General features: G+C 45.5%; 1 protein-coding gene across 1 annotated transcript in view; it reads right to left on the bottom strand.

Moving 5' to 3' along the window:
• The window catches only part of LOC102811094 (chromosome unknown open reading frame, human C16orf62), a 134,293-nt gene that overhangs the window by 22,517 nt on the left and 86,631 nt on the right, over positions 1–25,145 (bottom strand). Inside the window, exons 23-26 of the mRNA XM_006875954.1 lie at positions 25,024–25,087; positions 22,516–22,614; positions 20,731–20,808; positions 19,659–19,773 (exon numbers count right to left, since the gene is read on the bottom strand). Coding sequence (XP_006876016.1) covers positions 19,659–19,773; positions 20,731–20,808; positions 22,516–22,614; positions 25,024–25,087 — 356 coding nt within the window. The remainder of the gene's footprint in view (positions 1–19,658; positions 19,774–20,730; positions 20,809–22,515; positions 22,615–25,023; positions 25,088–25,145) is intronic.

Here is a 25,145-nt window from a genome sequence, read left to right as displayed (position 1 = left end):
CTAATTGAGTCATGTTATCAGGAGGGATCGATCAGTCCCTGGAGAAGGATAGTATGCTTGGTAAAATGGAGGGTCAACGAAACAGAGGAAGGCCCTCAACAAGATGGACTGGCACAGTGGCAGCAGCAATGAGCTAACGTGTAACAACAATTGTGAGGATTGTACAGGAACGGGCGGTGTTTCATTCTGTTATGCACAGCGTTGTTATAAATCAGAACCAACTGGACAGCACCTAACAACAGTAACAACTGAGCCATAGTTCCAAAGAATTATTTGGGAAAGGAAGATGTTTGATACCACTATAAGACTTCAAAAGGAAGTAAAAAGAAGGGAAAAGAGAGAAAAAGAGGGGAAAGGGGAGAGACAGAAAAAAGCAAGAGAGAGGGAAGATGGGGGGAGAAGACAGAAAAGCAAGAGAGAGGGAAGATGGGGGGAGAAGACAGAAAAGCAAGAGAGAGGGAAGATGGGGGGAGAAGACAGAAAAGCAAGAGTTCTTTCTAGAACTGCCAAATCTTTAACCATGGGAAAGAGCCTCAAGGTCAAAACAGAAACAACAAAGCAAACATTAACTTCACAAATGAAAGTTTAAACAACTCAACAAGATCAAACGTCTTCATGGTCCAAGAGCTGCTCCACTATGAAATGACTTCCAGGGATGCAAAGAGAACACTGGACCGGTTGACAGCATCCTGACTGAAAACAGGAAACCTCCCCCCTCAACAGCACCCAGGGGGACGAATGCAGCAACAACAAATGCCTGCTGGTCGAACAACAAAGCCTACAGTTAATGAGAAGAGTATGTGTTCACCTTCTCCTGCTCCTCAAAGGGGAAGAAACCCTCAGAGCGTTCTGAATCAAGTTAGCTCTGCTCTGGAAACTTCTTTACCAGGCTGCCTCCTGAGCCCTGAACTCACACCCTGCCCACGTCTGCCTCAGTGCATTTATTAAGTGCCACTTGTTAACAGGGCACTCTCTTGGGCACATAGGGACAAAAAGTAAGGGAAAGAGTAGACAACATGACTGGCATAAATAACACTACATTTACGGAGCGCCAGCTGGATACTAGGGTCTAGGGAAGACTTGAAGCAGCTAATTTTGGTCATGTTGGTGAGAGAGCTGAAATATGGGGTTTCAGAGAAATGGCAAAGAATGAGAAGTTGCAGGGTCTTCCATCTTTGCCTACAAATAGCAATGCGTTGGAGCCCCTGAGTGGGCCAAATGATTAATGTGCTTGGGTACTAAACAAAAGTTTGGAGGTTCAAGTCCACCCAGAGGTGCTTTGGAAGAGAAGCCTTGGAAGTGATCAACTTCCACACGCCCAGCCACTGAGAACCCGATGGAACACAGGACCACTCTAACACAACTGACCCCTGGTTTATTTATGGACCTCTTAGGTGCGCCTGGACCCTCGCCCCAAGTAGTTAATCTTAATCCTCAAGCAGTCCTATGTGGGAAATCCCTACCCCATCCACTGCCATCAACTCAATTCTACTTCATAGCAACCCTGTAGGACAGAGAACTGCTCCTGAGGTTCCGAGACAAAATCTTTACGGGGAGCACACAGTCTCATCTTCCTCTCATAGTGTAGCTGGTGGCTTTGAACTACAGACCTTGTGGTAAGCAGCCTGATGCTTAACTCACAGTGCCACCAGGGCTCCTATCCCATGTGAAAGGTACAAGTATTTCTGTCCCCAGATGAAGAGACTAGGGTTCAACTTGTGACAGCTGCCATGTGAAAGCTGCACAGGATGGCATTTGTGTTTCTTAAAAGTCACGTAAATTCCAGACAAGAAGGGAAGGGAAAGAGGGAAGCCCTATACTGGGGGAACTTGGGTAAGTAAGAGGCTGTAACCCAGAGCTTAGGAAGGAAAATCTGCAGAAGACAGAAGTACGGCCAGGGAGCCCAGCAAGGAGGCAACCGGGAAGTAAGAAGGAGCTTCAAAAAATTCATGGAAAAATCCCATCATCTTTCAATTCCATTTTTCCATGGATAGCAGCAGCAACAACCACTTATTCTGTTTCTGTGTGCTGTTCAGGGGCCCTGGGAATGTACTGTTATTATGAAGGGGAAACAGCTTTGTCCTGGGGGCTCTTCTCCGCGCTACCACCCCGCTCAGTTCTCATGCTGAAAGATGGAGCAAACAGAAACAGTTATTTAAGGGTGGGGGCATGGAGTGCTAAAAGACACGTTTTCATTCGTAGCCTCGGAAGACTTGACACAGATAGGAAAATAACTGTCTGGGAGACGTCTCCATTGTATCTTAATAATTTGGTCTCAAATCCTGTCATGCAAGAACGCAGTTTTTCCTCACAGCTTTAGAGGATAATCAGGATAAGCTTCACTTAACACTTTATTTTGTAGCTATTAAAAGCCAGGGAAGACAATTCAAGAGAAAATGGATTAGATATGTAAAAACATAATAACACAAAGACCAATAGGAAAAAAGAAAAATCAGACTCCGATCCATAATAAATACTATCCTTACATTCAAAACAAACATAACCCAGTGATAGCATCATGATAAGCAAAGTGTGAAGTTGTCAAAGATGTCATTTTGTTTGGATCCACAATCGACACTCCTGGAAGCCGCAGTCAAGAAATTAGATGACGTATTGCATTAGGCAAATGTGCTGCAAAAGACCCCTTTTAAAGTATTAAAGAGCACAGAGGTCAGTTTCAAGACTAAGGTGCACCAGACCCAAGCCATGGCATTTTCAACCACCTCGTATGCATGTAAAAATTGGACCGTGTCTAAGGAAGAGCACAGAAAAATCAAGGCATTTGAATTACAGCTCTGGAGAAGAATATTGAAAGCACCTTGGACTGCCAGAAAACAAATAAATCAGTCTTGAAAGAAGTACGGCAGAAGGCTCCTTAGAAGCAACAACGGCAAAACTTCATCCCACCTACTTTGGACATGTTTTCAAGAGAAACCAGTCCCTGGAAAAGGACATCATGCTTGGTAAAGTGGAACGTCAGTGAAATAGAGGAAGGGCTCCAACAAGATGGACTGACAGAGCGGTAGCAGTAATGGGCATAACAATTGTGAAGATGGAGCAGAAGTGGGCAGTGTCGTTCTGTTGCGCACAGGGTCCGTGAGAGTCAGAACAACATGTTCCACTGAAGGAAGAAAAACATAGTAAGAGCATGCACTGGCTTCTTCTCGACCCTCTGAGTCCTTCCATCTACATGTTCTGAGATTTCACAGGGCAACCACGTTCCTGTTCCATAATTCCCATCTTTAAATAAATAAATAAAAATGGTGAGGGGAAGGCCAACGTTGTATAATCAAACACCTCATGGGATTTAGTTATTTGCTTTGGAGGCTTGTTATTATGGGTTGGGTTGGCTCTGACTTACAGCGTTCCTAAGCACAATAAAATGAAACCCTGCTAGTCCTGTGCCATCCTTACGATTGCTGAGCTTGAGCCCTCTGTTGCTTCTACTGTGTCGATCCATCGTTTTGGAATCTTCCTTTGTCATTGACCCTGCATTTTACCAAGCATGATGCATGATCTCCTTCTCCAGGACTTAGTTCAGTTAACTGACCAGGGCTCCCAGTGTTTAGGGTTTCTGCTCTACCTCCTAGTTTGTTACATAGTGGCTGGGGTCTTAAATGCTTACAAGCAACTGTCCAAGGCAAAATGTCATTGTCGAGTGCCATCAAGTTGGTTCCGATTCACAGAGACCCTGTACAAGGTTTCTGAGGAGTGACTGGTGAGTTTGAACTGCCAACTTTGTGGTTCAAACAGCCTTTGCAGTCCAGTGCATTAATCCGCAGCACCAGGAGCAGCAGAGGAAAAACAAGAGTCAGGAATAAGAGAAGGAAATGGGTGTGTGACTAATGGCTTCCCTTGCCATGAGACCAGAAGAACTGGATGGTGCCTGGGTACCATGATGGATTGCTTTGACTAAAGATTCTATAGATGAATCCTAATCAAAAGGGGAAAAACACTGCATTTCAGATTCTCATGGGATCTAGACGTTCTGGAATTACAAAGGATGGATGAACCCCCAAGACTATTGTCCTGAGATAATCTTTAGACCTCAAACCAAAAATATACCTTAAAGAGAACTGAAAGTCCAATGGACTAATGGAACATGTGAACATCAGTCTCTACGACTCTGACACCACAAGAACTAGATGGTGCCCGGCTATCACTGCCAACTGCTCTGAAAGGGATATCACATTAGAGGGTCCCAGATAGAGTGGGGGAAAAGGGTAGAACAAAACTCAAAATTATAAAATGAGACTGGGCTTATGGGTCAGAAAGAGACTGGAGGAACCTGAGACTATGGCCCACGACCACTCATTAGGTCTGGAAAGGAACTCACCCTTGTGGCCCAATTTTCTGTCAAGCAGTAGATAGGTACAGAGGGGCGACAACAATACTAGTAAGGAATGCTCACCATGGAATCGTCAATCATTCAAAACCAAAAGGACAACGTTTATCTAGGGACAAAGTTGAAAAAGGATTGGAAGGTGGGTGGAAAGGAAAGAGGCACCACAGAGAGGAAGCCAGGTAAACCATTGTTGCATAGAGGGGATAGTAATCACTGAGAAGAAACAAAGTGTAGGATTTGACTAATGTAAAAACTGATGATTTTGTCTGTAATCCTTCAATCAATTGACAATAAAAAGTTGAAAAGGCAATTATTATTACAGTCAAACAATAGTTTGGCTTCACCAGTAAAGAATACTGGCCTTGAGCATTATGCTCTTTTAAAATCCATCTACCTGGAGTCCTGTGTGGCATTGTAGGATAAGCACTGGACTGCTAACCTCAAGGTTGGCAGTTAAACCTAACAGCTACTCGTTGGAAACCTAATGCAGGGTTGCTATGAATCGGAACCCACTGAATAGCACTTAACAACATATGGGATCAAATTGGCAACAGCAATTAGAAAATATTAGACAAGAACCTTAAGGACAGTGGGTCTATGCTAATGACAGAAGGACAACTTGGAAATGGGGTGTGAGAATGGCTGCAAAGCTGGAAGAATGTCATCAACAGGACTGAATTGCAAAGGTAGAACTCACTGAATTGGTTTATGCCCTGCTGTGTATTTTCTCAAAACAACAGCGTTGTTCATTTTGTTTCCGATCCTTCGTTCTTATGGCAGGGATTCCTTTCCATACAAGCATCTGGGCAGTAACTCCACAGCCCTTCAGCACTGCTGCTAACTGGACAGAGCCAGCACAGTATTCTCAATTGTCTCCATCAACAGACAAGTGAATAAACAAAATGTGGTATATCCATACAATGGAATACTAGTCACTCATATAAAGGAATGAATTTCAGATACATGCCATACATGAAACATGCTGAATGAAAAAGATCAGTCATAAAAGGAAAAATACACCTATTTATGATCCCACTTAAATGGAATATCTAGTATACACAAATGTATATACAGTAATGTTTATTAGTGGTTACCAGGGAGTCTTGGTGTGGTGCTACAGGATAAACACTGGACTACTAACGGCAATGTCGGTGGCAAAGCTCCTCGGAAACCCTCTGTAGGGTCTCAGAGTCAGAAATGACTTGGCAACAACTAGGGGTGGGATGGGGAAAAATGAGGGGCACTGAGTTTCTTTTGTTGTTGGTTCTAATTTATAGTGACCCCATGCACAACAGAGCAAATACTGCCCGATCCTGTGCTGTCCTCACAACTGTTACTTGTGAGCCCTTTGCTGCTGCCACTGTGTCAGTCCATCTTGTTGGGGTTCTTCCTCTTTGTCACTGACTCACCACTTTAGCAAGCATGATACCCCTCTCCAGGGACTGGTTCCTCCTGATAACATATCCAAAGTATGGGACATGAACTCTTGCCATCCTGGTTTCTAAGGAGCATTCTGGCCACACTTCTAAGACAGATTTGTTTGTTCTTCTGGCAGTCCATGGTACCTTTAATATTCTTCTCCAACATCATAACTCAAATGCATTGATTCTTCTACAGTCTTCCTCATGCACTATCCAACTTCCACATGCTATGAGGCTACTGAAAATACCACAGCTTGGGTGAGGCACACCTTAGTACTAAAACTGTTATCTTTGCTCTTGAACACTCTGAAAAGGTCTTGTGCAGATCTGCCTAATTCCTAAAGGAATATGTCATTTGATTGCTTGACTGCTGCTTCCATGAATGTTGATTGTGGATCCAAGCAAAATTAAGTCTTTGACAACTTCAATCTTTTTTCCATTTATAATGATGTTATTGATTGGTCCAGTTGGGAGGATTTCTGTTTTCTTTACATTGAGGTACAATCCATACTGAAGGCTGTAGTCTCTGATCTACATCAGCAAATATTTTAGGCCCTCCTCACATCCAGCAAAAAAGGTTGTATGATCAGTATATCGTAGGTTTTTAGTGAGTCTTCCTCCAATCATATGTCACATTTTTCTTTATATAATCCAGTTTCTTGGATTATTTGCTCAGCATACAGATTGAACAAGTATGGTGAAAAGATACAAGCCTGGTGCACACCTTTCCTGATTTAAAACCATTTCGTACTCCCTTGTTCTGGGCTAACAACTGTCTCTTTCTTTATGTATAGATTCCACATGAGCACAATGAAGTATTCTGGAAAACTCCTTCTTCCCAATGTTACCCATAGCTTGTCATGATCCACACAGTCGAAAGCCTTTGCGTGGTCAATAAAGTACAAGTATGCATCTTTCTCTATTCTCAGCCAAGATCCATCTAATGTCAGCAAAGATATCCCTCATTTCACATCTTCTTGTGAAGCCAGTTTGATATTTCTGGTAGTTCCCTGTCGATATACTGTTGAAACACTTTTGAATTATCTTTAGTAAATTTCACTTGCATGTGATATTAATGATATTGTTAGATGATTTCCACATTCTGTTGGGTCACCTCTCTTTGGAATGGGCACAAATATAGATCTTTTCCAATTGGTTGGTCAGTTAGTGGTCTTCCAAATTTCTTGGCACAGATGAGTGCCTCCAGAGCTGTATCAGTTCCTGGAGTGCTGTTCTTTGCCAATGTCTTCAGTGCAGCTTGAACAGTCTTCCTCAGTACCATGGGTTCTTGATTATATGCTACCTCCTGAAACGGCTGACTATCAACCACTTCTTTTGGTACAGTGACTGTGTATTCCTTGCATCTACTTTTGATGCTTTCTGCATCATTCAATATTTTGCACATAGAATCCTTCAACATTGCAAGCCGAGGCTTGAATTTTTTCTTCAGTTCCCTCAGTTTGAGAAATGCTGAGTGTGTTCTTTCCTTCGGGTTTTCTCACTCCAGGTCTTTGCACATTTCATCACTATAATACTTGATCTTCTAGAGCTGCCCTTTGACATTTTCTGCTCAGCTTTTTGACTTTCTCATCTCTCCTATTTGCTTTAGCTTCTCTACACATACTAAGGCAACTCCCAATCACAGACAGGCACAAAAAAGTTAAGTGAGGCTCAAAGGCTTCATCTGGTCTTTGATTCTAATTTCAGAGAGTAATCAGTATGCCTTCGTTTTCCAAAATAGTCCCTGCAAATATGGGCTACACAGCCTATATAGGAAGGACCTCCATCTCCAAGCCCCAACCACCCTGCAAATGCAGTCATGCTTAGCCCTTCATTGGAACAATGACAACTTGCATTGGGACCCACGTCATGCATAGTCACTGTGGCCACAATGACTAGGAGGCCTGGGACCTTGGAGCTCCCTTTGGCGCCTCAGGGATGGGTCAGAACATCCACGGCCCAGGAGAGGGTAGGCCAAATCTTAGCGACAACAAAGACCAAGAGCCGGGAACTCACCCAGATCTTGCCTGGAATGGCTCTCCCCATCTCCTTGTGGCTACACAGTAAATGGGTAACTAAGGATGGCAGTCCTGGTGAATTTTGTAAGTTCTTATAGAGAATTAACGAACCTATAGGGGCCATGGAGCCCTGGTGTGGCGCCATGGGTTAATGTGCTAGACTGCAAGGTCAGTTTGAACTGAAAGGTTGATGGTTCAAGTTCACCAGCGACTCCTTGGAAACCCTATACAAGGTCACAATGAGTCAGAACTAACTTGACGGCACTTAACAACAACAGGGGTCATGTGCTACCAGGGGCCGGAAGTACAAACTCAATCTGGTGGACTCAGCTTTGGGTGGCTGGGTGATAGAAACAGGACCGAGTCCTGCCAGCTTGTGATCTAGTCCCAGGGAACCAGAGAAAGACAGAGACAGACAGGAGGGCACACAGATGTACCAGGCGGTCTGAAGAGCAGAGAGTTGTGCAGCTCCTCTCCCCATGACTGCTCTCTAATGACCAAGCCTCAGCTGGCCAGGGGTATTGTGAGCAGGATGAGGATAGCAAGAGTCAAGGTCTGGCCTCATTCTGCATTGCTCGGGTCACACAAAGGACCTGCCACCAAATTCGCCAGCAATGAGGAAAGCCAATGTGGGAGGGTGAACCCTGAATACACTTCCAGATGGGAACTAGATTCATGCTGAATCTTGCCACAAAGTTAGTAATGAAGGTGGGGTTTGCTCCCCCTTGTCCCTCTGTGGTGAGTTTCTGTTAAGCTGGCCCCCAGCTTGTGCTCATCCCATGTGCTGCAGACACAATTCCACAGGGTTTGTTTGCCAGGCCTTTCTTCTGTGGCATTGGTAGGCTGTCTAAGGCGTACACCTTCATTCTTTCTCCATAGTAGGGAAATGGGAACAGGGGTCATACACCTCTGGGTGCGACCCTGAGCTGAGCTGTGGCACACTCCTGGAAGGTTTGCTCTGCCCTTCACAACAAATGTACCAGCAAGGTTCCTCTCTGCTTAGTCCTCTAGGAGGGGAGTCGGACTTCAGGATTCCAGCTATCAAGACGGCTCCATTTACAAGCTTTCTTCTTGTTAAGACTTCAGAGGTCTCATGGGCTCTATGCCCTCCTCCCACTCATGTGGACAACTCCGGGCAGGCCTTCTCTTCCTCCTCCTGCTCCTTAAGACCTCCCAACAGCCTCAAGGCCATTCATCTCCTCCACACATTCTCCCACTGAAATTCCGTTTCTATGCTGAGGCTCCAACTATGACTCTATTCAAACAATTGAGTTCCACTGCTCTAAGAGACGAAAATACCAGCCAATTGGACAACTGTTGGAAGCCTTCAAAATGCTCAAAATTAAGATGCAGGTTGCTTATTGTCTGAGAGTACAAAACACTGGAAAGAGTCCAAATATCTTTCCAAAGGGATTTGGGTATGGGAAAGAGGCTAGGGGGGTTGGGGAAATAAATTACAGCACTTCTATAAAAAAGAAAGGAAGAAAGAACTAGACTGACAGCTATTACAAAGAATGGGGATGAAATTAACATGGTGGGGAAGGGGACAGGGAGGGAGAATGAGGGGAGAAAGGCCAAGGTTAATAAGAAGTGAAAAAAAAAAGGAAAAACTTTATAGAAGATATACTCTCTTTTCTGGGGGGGAAAAATAAATATAAGGCTAGATGTATTCCAGAATTGTAGACAGGTGAGGAGAGACAGAGAGGCAGAGAGTATACAAGAATGAAAGAACATATATGAGGGGACTTGAACTGCTGACCTTGCTGTTCAAACTGACTTTGCAGTCCAGTGCATTAACACACAGCGCCACACCAGGACTCCTTGGGCAGTAAAAGGCCCACAAAGTCATTTGGTCCTGCTTTGCCAAGGCAACTGCAGTACAGCCATCACATGGTGTTGTTATTAAGTGCTGTCAAGTTGGTTCCAACCCATAGAGACACTATATAAAGTTTCCAAGGAGCAGCTGGTGAGCTTAAACTGTCAACCTCGCAATTCAGCACATTAACGCACAGCACCACACCAGGACTCCAATAGCTATCACATTGTTGTTGTTGTTAAGTGCTGTTGAATCGATTCTAACCCATAGCGACCCTGTATAGGGTTTCCAAGGAGCAGCTGGTGAGTGTGAACCACGGACTTTGCGGTCTGACGCATTAGCCCACAGCGTCACACCAGGACTCCACATTGTTGCTATTGTTGTTAGGTGCCATCCAGTCAGTACCGACCCATAGTGACCTTATGCACAGCAGAACAAAACACTACCTGATCCTGGGCCAACCTCACTACTGTTGCCACGCTTGAGTCCATCGATGCTGCCACTTGGCCAATCCATCTCATTGGGGGTCTTCCTCTTTTTCTCTGACTCTCTACCGTATCAAACATATGATATCCTTCTCCAGTGACTGGTCCCTCCTGACAACTGTTGTTGTTGTTAAGTGTCGTCGAGTTGGGTCCAACCCATAGTGACCCTATACAGGGTTTCCGAGGAGTGACTGGTGAGCTTGAACTGCCAACCTTGCAGTTCAAACGGCTTTGCAGTCTGGCGCATTAATCCACAGCACCACACAAGTTAATTCAATGTTTGACCAAATGCAGCAGGCTAAGTTTTTAAGATGATAATTTTGTATGGCCCGTGAATGATGTTATAAATTATGGCAGAAAAAAATGCTCCCTATCCCTGTTGTAGACCAAGATGGGTCAGATTTGAGGCCGTACTTATCTAACATCGAAGTTCAAGTTATCAAAATGTTCTGCTTTGGATTTTAAATTCCAGATTTTTAGCAGACTTTTAGAAATCTGAATTCTATAAATATGGACTTTATTATGCATCACACAGTAATTTTTAAAATGCCTTTTCCTTGTCAAGTCTTACGTATGTATTAACTTTTGGCGTTGCATTTAGCTGAAATCATTTTTATTCTGTAACATTTGCATTTTCATCTATTACTAAAAACTTGACCGTATATGAGGATATTCCCATTGCTGTTCACACATTTTATATTTTCACTTCCAGTGCCTTTTTTTCCATTCTAATTTAAAAACCTGTCGGCAGTCTTCAGCTTTTGAAATGAATTGCCGAAAACACCAGAGCAGTCAGCCTGTGATGCTGGGAACCGCAGGTGTTTTGCTGCATTGTCACCGGGATGCCTCTGTTTTCTATTGGGGCTTAATTAGACAGGTCACTGTGTTGGAATTTACCCTGTCAGTCTACAATAGTATTAAGACTACAGTTTTTCCTATCGACAGTAATATTTAGGGAGTACTGTGGCTCTGTAGGATAAGCACTAGACTGCCAACCACAAGGTTGGTGTCTGAGCCCACCAGCTGCTCCGCAGGAGAAAGATGTGGCTTTCTGCTCCTGCAAAGATTTACAGCCTCAGAAACCCTACACAGAACCGATTCAAAGGCATTAAACGACAAACACTCTCTAGTTAATGATTGCCTCTCCCAGCCCTAGTAATCTTCAAAGAAAACTTCTTTTGGGGTCTAAACTTTTTCTTTACAGTTGTGGTCTCATATAATGTCTGTCCTTTTGTGATGGACTAATTTCACTCAGCATCGAGTCCTGGTGTAGCGCTGTAGGATAAGCACTGAACTGCTAACCACAGGCTGAAGGTTCAAACCCACCAGCCACTCCTCGGAAACCTACTACAGGGTCGCTGTGAGTTGGAACTGACTCGACAGAACTTACAACAACATCTAGACTGACCCATGGTATGAAGTGTTTTGTAGATCCATTGCTATTCTTTAATGTTGCACACTATTCCATTCTGTGTATATATCAGAGTTTGCCCATACATCCGCTGATAAGCACGTAGCTTGTTTCCATCTCTTTGTGATTGAGAATAATGCTACAATTAACAGGGTATGCATATTATCTGTTCACATCACGGGCTCTTATTTCTCCCGAATATACATCTAGTAGTGCAATTGCTGGTTTATATCGTATTCCTATTTCCAATTTTTTAAAGAAGCACCATACTGCTTTCCAAAACGGTCGTGCTGGCTATGTGCCTTGGACATGAATAGACATTTCCGACTCATAGCGACCCCTTATAGGGTTTCTGAGAAAGCTTCATTTTTCTCCCATGGAGTGGCTGGTAGATTTGAACTGCTAATCTTACAGTTAGCAGCTCAGCTCGTAATCCACTATGCTACCAGAGCTCCAAAGTAGTTGCACAATTTTACAATCCAACCAGCAATGTATGAAGGTTCTAGTCTCTCCACACCCTCATCTGCATCTGTTGTTTTGTTTTTTGGAACTTTGCTATTAATGCCAGTGTGAGATGTATCTCATTGTTGTTTTGATTTGCAAACACAGAGTCCTGGTGTGGCGCTGTGGGTTAATGCACTGGACTACAAAGTTGGTTTGAACTGCAAAGCCAGCAGTTCAAGCTCACCAGCTGCTCCTCAGAAACCCTATACAGAGTCGCTATGAATCGGAACTGGTTCGACAGAACTTATCCAACAACAATAACAATGGCTAAAGATTGTGAGCATTTCTTCTTATTTACGTGGGCCTTCTGAATGTCTTCTTCGATAGTGTCTATTCTTGTTCTCTGCCCATTTTTCAACTGAAAACTTTTCACTGTTGCTATGTTGAAGTTGTCTTCTACGCTGTCTTATAAAGAGTTGCAGAACCAACTTGATGTCAATGGGCTCAATGGGTAAGCTTTTTATTGGCAACATTGATATCATGGAAACTACTGAATAAAACCAAGGAGCTCTGGTAGCTGTGAACCGCAAGGTCAGCAGTTCAAAACTACCAGCTGTTCCGCGGTAGAAAGATGAGGCTTTCTGCTCCAGTAAAGATTTACAGCCTTAGAAACCCTGTACAGGGTCGCTATGAGTCGGAACCGACTCCACGGCACATAACAACAACAACTGAATAAAACCAGACCACAGTAACTCACTAGGATAAGCACTGCACTGTGAACCACAAGGTCAGTGGTTCAAGCCCACCAGCCACTCAGCAGGAGAAAGATGAGGCTTTCTGCTCCCTGAGTCGGAAGTAACTCGATGGCACACAGCAACAACAGTAGTGAATTAATCCAACATTAGGACATATCCAACTACTTCAACCTTTATCTGTCATTAGGAAGTGCTGTCACCAAGTGATGGGGTGCAAGCTATCCACAGAGACTTTACTACTTATTACCAAAGGATCACTATGAGTTAGAATTGACATGGTAACACTTAGTAACAACAGCACCTCCTAAAGGAACCCTGGTGGCACAGGGGTTAAGTGCTTGGTAGCTAACCAAAAGGTCCGCGGTTTGAACCAACAGCTGCTCTGCTGGAGAAAGACATAGAAGTCAGCTTCTGTCATCATTACAGGCTTAGAAAGCCTACGGGGAAGCTCGGTTCTGGTCTGTAGGATCGCTGAGGCAGAATAGACTTGGCGGCAATGAGTTTGGTTTGCCTTTTGAATTACTGCATCATGCTTTTGTAATAGAACTAGTTATCTTAGCAGTTAAGGAGCTCTGGTAGCGTAGTGGTTATGAATCAGGCTGTGAACCGCAAGGTCAGCAGTTCGAAACTACCAGCTGCTCCGTGGGAGAAAGATGAGGTTTTCTGTTCCTGTAAAGATTTACAGCCTCGGAAACCCTGTCCAGGGTCGCTATGGGTCGGAATCGACTCAACAGCACTTAACAACAACAACAATTTTAGCAGTTACATTTGAGGATTTAGGGGACATGCATGCAGAGCAAGCTTTAAAGAAATACGAATGCACAGGGCCAATTTAAAACCTTATTTGCTAAGGCATAATTCTTATTAACGACAGCTTAATCTAACCTAACTATGCCACCTGCTCTATGCAGACAGCTCTCTACCTTCACTTCAAGCATCTGCACTCAGAACAACAGTGTCAATTTCATCTCTGAACTGTCAGGGCTCTCACTCAGCCTTGTGGCGCTGGAGGATAAGCACTGGCTGCTAACCTCAAGGTCGGCGGTTCACACTCACCAGCTGCTCCTCAGAAATCCTAGTTCTTTTTTGAAGTTAGACGAGGGCACCTCTCAGCTGGGCATTCCTGGGCAAGTCCTGCCACACCTCCAAGCCTGTCTCCACAGCTCTAAAATGAAGATTAGCTTGTCATCTGATAACACCTGCTGAGTACAAAGTGCACTGCTTTGCTGGAGTTCAGTTTCTCTCAACAACTAGACCTCAAAGCTTGGCCTCTTACTCATTACAGACACACTGATTTCCCAGCCTCCAGGCCTTTGCTCCACAATGCTCTTCTTGGTCCCCACTTGAACATGCCTTCAGAGGTCTTCAATGCCACCTGGTCTATAAAGCTCTTCTGATTTGTCTTCCAACTCAAAGGGCAGTTCTCTGTCTCAGAAGTCCCTGGTATGTTAGATACACATCTCACATGGACTTGACCACAGGCTGCTTGTCTCCTAACTACGAACACGCTCTCCCTGCTCTCAGCAGAGCACATTATAAAATGCCCCAGCAATGTTAGTAAGAAGAAGCAAACAGTAGGTGCTCAATAAGATCTCAGCAATGTTAGTAAGAAGTAGCAAATAGTAGGTGCTCAATAAGGAGCTCTCCCTGATTTTGCTCTTGTTGAAGCCTGGGACCCGTGTTCCAGAAACAACTGGGGACAAACCAAGAAGCTAAGATCTCACTCCTAGGCAAGAAGCAAAAGGTCCCCCCAATTTGTGCTCACTTAGCAACTGATGAAAGGTTTTGGGTTCAAATCCAGCCAGAGGTAATGTGGAAGAAAGGCCTGGTGATTTCTGCACAGACTGAAGCCCAGAAAACAGTAGGAAGCAGCTCTCTGTGACACGTGGGGTTGTCAGGAGTCAGAATGGACTTGACAGTGAGAGGCACATGACCAAATGCCAGTGGTAGCATCGCGGGTCCTCTGCTTCTGCGCCCCACACCCCAGTCTGCAGGCAGCACCGTGTGCATGAAGGCGCAGACCTGGAAGTAAACTGGAGCCAGTCCCAGCCTGTTAAAGGAAGGCAGCACTGACCCTGGATTAGTGGGAAAGTGAGTTACAGGGAGCTGCTGTATAAACAACTGGAAGGAGGAAGTTCAGGGAGGCGAACAAAAGCGGCCCATTTCCATGTGTTTCATTTAATTTATATTTAGCTTCCCCATTCTCAGTAATTGAATGCATTATTTATTTTGGCCAACAACTACTGCCATGGCTTTAAGGACAAACAATAATAGGCTTTTAAGGTTTAGCACCACAACATTTAGAGACTCAAGTAAAAATCATCAGATAAATTATTCAACACGAAGCGATGCCACATTCCTGCTTCTTAAAGTGAGAGATGACGTGGACGAGGAGCCCAGATGTCGGACACTCAGGGCGCTGTCTCTAACAGCCACCTTGCCTGGTGTTTACCCTGAGCGTGGACCAGGGGCAGCATAATATGGAAAAAGCGGAAGGGACCAGGCCATAGGGCAGGCTCAACCCCACAAGAGATTCAGAGAGCACAGGGGTGAGGGCTGACAGGTTGGAAGCGGAGGTGTCTAGCTGGGCGTTGCCCAGTGCATCACCACGGGTCCTTGGTAAAGAAAGTGGGTGTGTGTTGGGGGGGTGGGGAGTTCTAGAGTGTGATGTGCCCACAGCCTTGTCCTCTTGCCCCTGCTCCACTGGAAGCTCCTTTGTGAATCTCCTCATCTGAACCAGGAGGAGACATAGCTATGGAGGTGGGGGGAGGTGTCTGAGGTGATGAGGTGCGGCTCCTCCTCAGGGGATCTGCCAGGGATGCTGCCAGGATGGTAGGGCCCCCACCCAGCTCTGCACCAGTTCTGCTGCAGAGGCATAGTGGGAGTGAGAAGTCTTAGCAGTCTGGGGGGTTTAGGAGGGTTGCCCCAGCAGATGTCTGTTGGCAGATGTTGTTAGATCCCTGACTCGTGGCAACTGCACGCACGGTGGAATGAAATGCTGCTCCATCCTGCGCCATCCCCTTGATGGGTGGGAGTTCATACCACTGGGATCCACATGGTTTTCCTGGGCGGATTTTCAGAAGCAGATCACCAGGCCTTTCTTCCTGGTCCATCTTAGTTTGGAGGCTCTGCTGAAAGCTCCCAGTGACAGACTGTATGCTTGAGGTGCATTGGCTGGGAACTGAACCCAGCTCTCCCACATGCACGGTGAGAAGTGCACTGCTGGACCACTGTTGCCCTGGTGTCCCGGGGAGAGGGCAGAAGAGCCCCAACCATTTACTTCAGAGTAGACTGCTTTGGCCTCGGCCAAAGTTTTGAAAGTGGCTGCATTGTGCTTGTTCCCTCTGTCAATTACTGCTCACTTACTCTTGTCCCGACCTTATGACACCTGCTGGGTCTTGACTTAAATGTCCTTTTCCAAGGAGGCTTTCCCTGACCTTGACCCTTGCACTCCTTCTGGACCATCAGGCCATGGGTTATTTTTCTCATAGGACTCGGGACACCATGATTCTGCTTTGTGTGTGTGGTTGGTTAGTATCTGTTCTCTCTACCAGACTCCTACCTCCATGTGGATAGGGGCCATGCAGTTTGGCTGGGCCCACCCATGCCTGACACCAAGTAGGCCCTCAGCACTTATGTCAAAAAAACACCTAGTGTGTGCTTTAAAAGGAAGGCTTCCCAGGATCCTCCCTTCCAAAGCCATGTTCTTAGGATGCAGTCTGCATCACCTGTGAGCTCGGTGAGGCCAGCTCACTCACTGCAGTGGCGAGTGACCTGCCGACTCACTGACCTGATCCGGCTTAGACGAGGAGTTCATGTGAAGGTAGTGCTCCTTCAGCGTGAAAGTGCCCTTCTTAACCCTGAGTCACGTTACTTGGTGGTGGTGGTAGTAGGGGGGGTGTCTGAGTTTTCAGGTGGGTGATCTGTTCTGTAGCCCTTTCCTCCACATGCCTGCCTTCTTCCTGTTTCTGTCTTCCTAAGCCAGTTTCCGTTTCAAGTACTTTCAAACAACACTGGGGTGTTTATCTTGTGAGGTGCCTAAAAATGGTTTGGTATCCAAGTCTGCAAAGATGTACTTTTGTCTGCTATTTATTTGCAGTTTAGAGGGGCTTCAATTATCAGGTTACGTCACTAACTGTACTCAGCTGTGTGTCCTTGCAAAAGAGGGGCGAGAGGACAAGCAACTAACACTCTGGAGTTTCTGCAGCAACCAGAGTCACAGGAGGCCCTCTCAGGAACATGACCCAATAAAACAAACACTCTATAGCAGGGAGGGGAACTTCTAGCCCCTCCCAAGAAACAAGAAGGTGTGTGTAAGCTTTCATTAGCTCAGGAAACATTTCCTGAGTTCCTACGACATACAGACAGCAAGGTATACGTATGAGAGAACAAGGTCAAGAATGTGTCCTGCTTTACGATAAGGAATCCCATCTCTCAAAACTGATTCCAACAGCATGAACAAACTCCATTAATTCTACTCTGACGTCAACAGTGAGTTCCGCTCACTGGCACATGGTTAAGGAAAGACATTAAGAGACCAAATAAATCAAGTACAGAATGATCCTGCTAGTCCTCCATTTCACATGGAATGTCTACTAAGCCAACTCAACGGGTCAATGTTTTACAAATTTTTACACCCAAAGAGACAAGGCTTGCTTCTCATCACTTGACCAGTCATTTAGGGGGAACAAAAAGGTGAAAATCTGGGGCAACAACAAGGGGAAAGGCCCTGGATTGGGAAGCAGCTTAGCATGTTCAAAGAACTGAAGGGGCGGCAAGATAAGATTGGAAAGCAGCCAGGCACTGGGCCTCATGGGGACTTTGAGGCACTTGGTTTTGTTCCAAGGACACTGGGAAGCCACTGGAGTCCTCCCTGGCTGAGTTGGGAAGTTTCTGGATCACAATAACATTTGAAGACTTTGGTGCCCAGAGCCTCCCCAGACTAATCAGGGTCCAGATGAGAGAGGCAGGCAGCACCCCGACATAAATCATCATGTGGTAGAAGAGTCATCACTGGGATCACCAGTCAATCTTACTCAGGGCTACAGGAACCCCCAAAGTACTGGGAGTCTGGAGCCCAGCCAGACAGCTCAGTGACTCCTGAGGGGACTTCCTCATCCCTTCCCTGCCTCAGTTTCTTGCCTATGAGAAGGGCATCCACCACCACAGGACCATGTGTAAAGAGCTCACTAAGCGTCACCTGGGGTTGCTATAGTCTGAGTATGATGCTCTTGCATCCTGCTTGCCAGGTTCTGTGACTAGGGCGCCCTAAATTAAACCAGAGAGCCTTCCCTTGACTTGAGGGAGGAGCCGGCCAGGGAGTTAACTCTCCAGGTTAACATTCCAGAAGCCAATCAGCCACACCAGAGGGTAGCTTAGCCTAAGTCTCAACAGCTAACCCATCTTTTGCCCCTCAGGGAGGCATTGTTGGATCAGAAGGGGGCTCAAGCCAGGGAGTGGCTATAGCTTCTCAGGGACCCTCTTCTTCCAGGCAGGGGTGACTCGGTGGTTCCGACAGAAACCAGGGAATGATACATCATTGCTATTATGTGTGCCGCCCTATTAGAATGATGCCACACTGTTATATAACCTTTGAATATATTTGGCAAGATGCCTTCTATGTTCTGTAGTAGTATATAAGGTCCTCCCCCACATGAGGGGTAGGGAGAATGGACAGACACAGCGGGAGAAGAAAGAGGTGAGAGAAAGCACGCGAGAGCTCTGAGAGCTACAGAGATGAAGAGAAGGACAAGAGACTACCCGGAAGTGAGTCATGCAGCAGATGGCTCTGGGTCCCTTACAAGCATTATTGGATTGTGTGGTTTCCTCCCCACAGCTGCTCCTGGGAGCTTCGTTTCAGTGACCAATAGAATAAGACCAGATATTTTGAGTGGTCCATTCACATTCCTGTTCACCTCTGAAGAGACCAGTGGGAAGCCCAGGAAATGCACTGGTCTGCTCCAGGCTCATGAAGCCTAGTGACTGTCATCTTTTACATGTTGTAGAAAAAGACTTGTCATATTCAGTACTCACTGACCTTTCTTCTTAAGGGATTTTATAGAAGCGCTCTTAATATTTAACCAGGAGCATAGAGTTATTTCTGCTATTCTTTTTTGTTAAAGGAAAAAAAAAAAAATGGCACAAAGTAATAAAGAATCCAATGATAATAAAAATGTCACTCAGTCATGGAAAAAAAAAAAAAAAGACTACCCGAGACCCCTTCCCCTGCACTGAAGGCTGTTTTGCTGACTAAATGAATGAGCCATCTCCCTGCCACACCACAAGTGTTCATTTAGCTGCCTGATCCAGGGAACCTGTTGAGTTGGGGTGCTGAGAAACCCCAACCTCCCACTCTTCCAATAAAGGCATAGTTCCTGAGGTCCCAGGGGGTCCCAGAGTAGTACCCTGCTCACTGGGGAACTCTTCATGGGCTCCCTTCCTCTCCTGTCCCCACCACCCCACTTGGCCATGCCTCAGGGACAGCTTCTGGGCCTGGTACAGAAACACAATCTTGAGGGACAGAATTGCTATCAGAAAGCTGTAGCACGTTTGCTTCTACAAAGATTAGATTCTACTTGTGTGTCTCTGGGGTTTCAATCAAACAAACACCAACACCAACAACAAAACAAATGAAATTAGGGCACAAGGTACAGCACTCCTAACTTCTGAAGTCCCCCAGACACAGACCGGGATGTCTGAGGCAGACTGAAGAGGTTCTGACAGGGAAACGGCCACACTCTGCCATCTTTCTCGGAGGTCTCTCTGACTCTACAAACGTGTGTGTGTGCATTTGTGTGTTTGTGTGTGTGTGGTGCTTCCTACAAAAGCAACAGACTGAAAATTCATCATGGCTTCATCACTGGTTTTCTTTCCTCCTCTCTCTCCACACACACATGCACACGTATGCTGAGTCTGTAAGCTGAGTCAGCAAACGAGCGGCAGGGAAGAGAATGGTGGACTTACCTTGGGAGAGACACTGGTTGGCCAGGGCAACCTGCCCGGAATGCAGGTAGAGATTGAGCCGCGTGAAGATTCCCACCAGTGAAGGGATGGTGATGAAGCAGTAAGCAACGCAGGCCTGGAAGAAAGAGGACCCCAGCCGTCACAGGCACTTCGTACTCTTGCTTGCACCCATCCCATATTTTTAAAAAAGTTTTTACTGTGAATTGAGTGATAGTTTACATGGGAGAACATGGGTTTTACACTCATCGTTTCATTGCAATGATTACAATCTCCTCCATGCATCATCATCCAACTGTATTGCTTCTCATCCCATATTTTTAAACACAATTACAGCAGTTGCCCCCCATTTGGAGGCAAATGCTTCCCTCTTGCCTCTGCTGGCACCAGGAGGTGAGGAAGGTGGAGGTAAAGAGGTAAGGGTGCTTGGAGAAGCCTCCCTCAGCCGCCATCACAGGAAGTACACAAACAGCACCTCACACGGATCAATTAATAGCTGTCTAAACCAGTTACTTGAAAACAGGCAGGAAATGAAAAGAAGTACGAAAAAGGGCTTGAGGCGAGAGACTTTGAGCAAAGAGAGAAGAGGTGAGAAAGGGCAGGGCTGGATGTTTATTTTTCATAGTGACTGTTTTGATACGGTTTTGTTTTTTTAAATCATGGACATGTATTGTCTTGATAAAATTTTCAGTAGTGTACTCAAAACGCTGAGTTTTGCTTTCTTTCCCCCCACCAAAATTGTGCCTGACTCTTGTCAAGAGGGGAAAAGGCAGTAACAGCCCTTCCAGATGACAGGCCCATATCAGAGCAGCAGCCACCTCTCCACCACCTCCTCTAGACCAAGACTCAGTCTCACCCGGCAGTGTCTTCTAAAAACATTAAGGGCACTCGTTAGCTCACAGATTCTTTGAAGGAAAAATGAATCTGAAAACTCAATACTACATTTTGAAGTTACTAATTTGCTCCACCTTTATGAGGACACACATGTGTTTTTCCAGGAGGAACACATTAGTAACCAGAAAACAATACTCCTCGCTGGAGTTCAGGTCTGAGAGCCTGTATCTGGAGAACGTACCCGAACAAACGCAGCCGTCTTTCTGGAATGATTGCCTTTCATGACTTTTTGGGTCTCCATGGCTAATCGGTTCACACTCTGCATTTGTAAATCGGTAAAAAGAGAAATAAAAGGTCAATGAATGTTAACGAGGGCAGGCTCAGAGCGCTGGGCATCATACATGGTGATGAGGACAATCTGATTGGGGACAAGACTGGCTCTTACTGAACCCTGAAATGCCACAGGGTCATCAGGCCTGATGCAACCTTGGCGTACAGACTCTCGAGAGAACAAACAAAAGGCATTCCTGGAGGTAGTCATGCCCAGCAACCAACATTCAAAGGCACTGTTTTCTGGTTTAAGAAGTAGCCAAGGTTCACTTATTTTCTTCCCAGAAATTCCACAAACTAGGCTTAGAAATCTTGAAAGAAACATTTAACTCTGAGAGCAGGCCAATTTAGCCAGGTGGTGCTAACAATAACAATAAGAGGCGTAAACACAGCCCTGGCATTGTCTTTAAGGGGCCAAATACACCAGCTCCAGTAATGCTCAGACCCCTAGCCGGTGGGCACTAATTAACAAACATTTAAAAAAATATTTTAAAAGGCTGTTTCTCCTTAAATTGAAGAAACCTCAGGGAACGTCTCAAGATTATGAGAAGCTGGAGTGTATGGTTCTCAAACTGTGCACTGAGAAGCCCCAGCGACCCCACAGGGGCACATCCTTGAGGGACATACAGCAGAACCAATAACTGGACAGTGAGTAAAACCCTGGTGTGAGGCAGGACACGGATTCCACACTGGGCTCAATCATGCTCTCTGAGGTGGCATCAGATCTCTGCAAAGCTGGGCTTTAAGGAAGCTGCTGAGATAAAAAAAAAAAAAGGTAGTACTGTGCAAAGATCAGTGGTGGGTGTGAGCTGTTGAGTGGGTTCAGACTCAGAGGGACCCTGTAACAGATGTGTGAAGCTGTAAATCTTTATGGGAGCAGAAAGCCTGTGTTCTCCTGCAGAGCAGCTGATGGACTAGAACATGGGGACCATGTTACCCAGCAGATACACACACCTCATTACCAAGTATTTGTGATTACTGAAGAGTTCAACTAAAATCGTTTTCTTCCAATTTATGTATATTGTTTTTTCAAATGGCTACTAAGTTGTTGAGGCATAAATACTTGTTTGAACCTGCTCCTTGGAAACCCTAAACAGGGTCACATGAATCGGAACCACCTCGGCAGTACTTAACATTTAATTAACAGACTGTCATTTCTTCCTCTGGCCTGAAGGGACGCTGTGAAAAATTACTGAGTGGCACCGTGACCCAAGAAAACTTGGGAGCCTCTGATTGAGGCTCAATAAGAGACTGGGGCTCTAGGGTAGTAGTTCTATAACCAATTTATCAGTTATTGTTGTCAAGTGCCATCAAGTTGGTTCCAACTCTTAGTGACCCTACATAGGGTTTCTGAGGCTTTTAAATCTTGGTGGGAGCAGAAACCTTCATCTTTCTCCCTCAGAGTGACTGGTGGGCTCGAATCATGGACGGAATCACTGTACTTCCCAATTTATCAGTAAAAGTCACTGATGTGTTTGCTGGTGGCATGAGGACCTAAGAACATGAAAGAAAGAGACTAATAGAAACCATCCAGAGAGTTAAGACAGAGTTGGAAAGAGTTGCGGATCCACCTTTTGTACCCTAGAGAACAGCAGTACAAGGTCAAATGAGTCCCAGATGAACAGCGAGACCCGGCAATGGCACACAGACAGTCAGTAACTACTTGTTGAGAGGATGAATGAGTAAAAATCCTTACATGAATTAACTGTGCAAGGACAGGTTCCAGGTTGCAGAACATGGACCTAGCTTCCACGTAGAAACTTAGCTGCTGCTCAAAATCGCGGCCAAAGGAAACCTAGGACCAAGGAGAAAGATGCTAAAAAGGACAATGTTATTGGAAAGGGCAGTGTTCCTTCTAGGCCGTAAGTAAACACACAACTTAAATGCTGTTATGTGAGCCCCAAGGGGCTGGGCAAGCACTATGAAGACAATTTCCCAGATATCTCACAGATCTCAGTGGGTGGAAGTTGAAAGGAAACCCAAACTGAAAGTCAAAACACACACTGGGATATCTGCTCTCAAGTATTACTACTCCACCATGCTGCCGTGAACAACAAACTAGAATCTAAGAAGGCCAAAGAGTAACAAAAACTCCCAAAATATAAATCGGACTTCCCAGCCTATGTGAGAACCACTGGCAGAACATGCTGGAATTTTGTTTGTCGGCTTCAAGCTTTTGCACAGAATATTCATGTGGTTACAGGGAGGGGTTTCCTTAATAAAAGTCGCACCTTTCCTGGGTTCTGATGGGGACTGCAATTCAATAGTTTGTCGGTGGCTGTTGGCATGAGGAAATAAGTATTACGTATAAGAGCCACGGACTGACATTTCTTTGTCATTAAAATTCGTTTCTTCGTTTCTGAACAGTAGGGGAAATGTCATGGCTGTTATCAGTCGGGTGTGTTCAGGACCGCCATTTCTACCTGAGTGACCAGATTCCACGTCTGTCTCCTCATACTCCTTCCCAGTATCGCTCACTGACTCTCAAAGGCATAGAAAGGATGTCACATGATCAGTTTATAAATCAAGGGCACAGGAAGCAGGAGTCACCTAGAAATTCTAGGTACATTTTCTAACATGGCACCTGAAAAGCTATCCCTGAATTTTCATTGAAACTGGTATTTTATCCCTAAAGTCAGGAGGAGTCCTGGTGTGGTGCTGTGGGTTAATGCACTGGACTACAAGGTTGGATTGTGTTGAACCTTAAAGTTGGTGGTTCAAACTCACCAGCCGCTCCTTGGAAACCCCATACAGGGTTGTTAAGAGTCGAAACCGACTAGACAGCACTTAACAACAACAACAACAAAGTCAGGAGGGCCATTATAATCGAGCTCAGTTGTTGACAAGTCACATTTTCAAGGTTATTTTCACCATCATCTAGGCATTTTCATTTGGCCAGCTCTGATCCTGACATTCTGGATGAAATAAAAGACATATGCGCAGTTGGTATTTTAGCTTTTGGGTGCCAAGAATTCAAAGCAAAGATTCTTGTGGTTTAGGATGGTGCAATGGACCGCATCCAAAGGCGGCCACAATAATCCCTCCCACTTGGCTTATCCTTTTGCACTGTCCCTTGGCCACACTTCTTATAGAGAGACGTTATCTACTTCTCCCCTCCACCAGGGCTGGTCCTGATGCTGACCCACAGAACGTAGCACTGTCACGGTGGTTCCTGAGCCTCGGCTTGTGTTCTTGCCCTTGTAGAAGCTGGCATGATGTAAAAGAGGTCAGGTTCAGCTAGTGACGAGTGAGAGGTCATGCACAAAGAAAGTGGCCATGTGAGGGAGGAAGGAGATGCCCCAGACACGTGAGCAAGACCACCAAGGATCCTCTAGCCTCAGTGTTGCTCTGCGCCCAACCACAAGTGGCCACCACATGGAGTACACTATGACATCACCAATGCATGGATTTGTATGAATTCCTAAGTCACTGCAATTTCACGCCACTAGGTTCTGGAGTGAGCTATTGTGCAGCAATCGGCGTGGGGAGTAGATATCTGGTAGTGCACACCCAGGACCTTTGACCCCCTGGGAACAGCAGGTCAGTTGCTACAGGGAACTCCATCTCCCCACTCTCAGTCTACCATTCGGGTCAACCAGGTCTGCCCAATCTCCCTGGCTCATGACCCCGATTAATCTGAAGAGGCTCAATCTTCAGACTTCTGCTGGAGCACCTCCTGCCGGCCTGCTGAGTTGTGGGGAAGGAAATCCCGGCTCTCATGAGGAAGAGTCTGCCTGCACTGGAAATGAGGCAAAGCCGACAACAAATCAAGGTCCAGATGATCCCATTGGAGACCACCAGTCCAGCTGTTCCTCCAGAGAGCTCAGGGCCAGACTCTTCAGTCACTGAGCAGCTATTCCTCCAGAGAGCTCCAGTCTACCCTCTTCAGTCACATGAGCCAATACATCTCAAGCAGTCCAGAGTCCAGCTGTTCCTCCTGAGAGTGCCATCCCAGAACCTTTGGTCACAGGAGCCAATAAGTCTCCCCTCCTGTCCCTGTAGTTTTTTCTTAAGCCAGTTTGTCTTGGCATTCTCAGTCCCCAGGAAGGTCTGGTTAATGTATGATGTTTCCTAATTTCATCTGATTGTAATACAAATGAAAAGCACCAGGGAACATGAAGTTAACTGCACTCATCAGACTGAGGCTAAACAATGACATCACATTCCCAAGGGCACTAAACCGTCTGTCTTCCCCAATACGTACCATCTTTATAAATCCATTAATCAAATATGCCAGCATTCTTTTCTCATCCTCAAGAGTGAGTGCACTGAAATCAATAATTGTACATAATTAACACTGAGGTAATCTACCAGTTCCTAAAAAAA

This window comes from Chrysochloris asiatica, unplaced genomic scaffold (assembly GCF_000296735.1).
Source record: "Chrysochloris asiatica unplaced genomic scaffold, ChrAsi1.0 scaffold00348, whole genome shotgun sequence".
Lineage (NCBI taxonomy): Eukaryota > Metazoa > Chordata > Mammalia > Afrosoricida > Chrysochloridae > Chrysochloris > Chrysochloris asiatica.
Note: the sequence above shows the minus strand (reverse complement) of the source record. Positions and strands in the feature narration are given on the sequence as shown.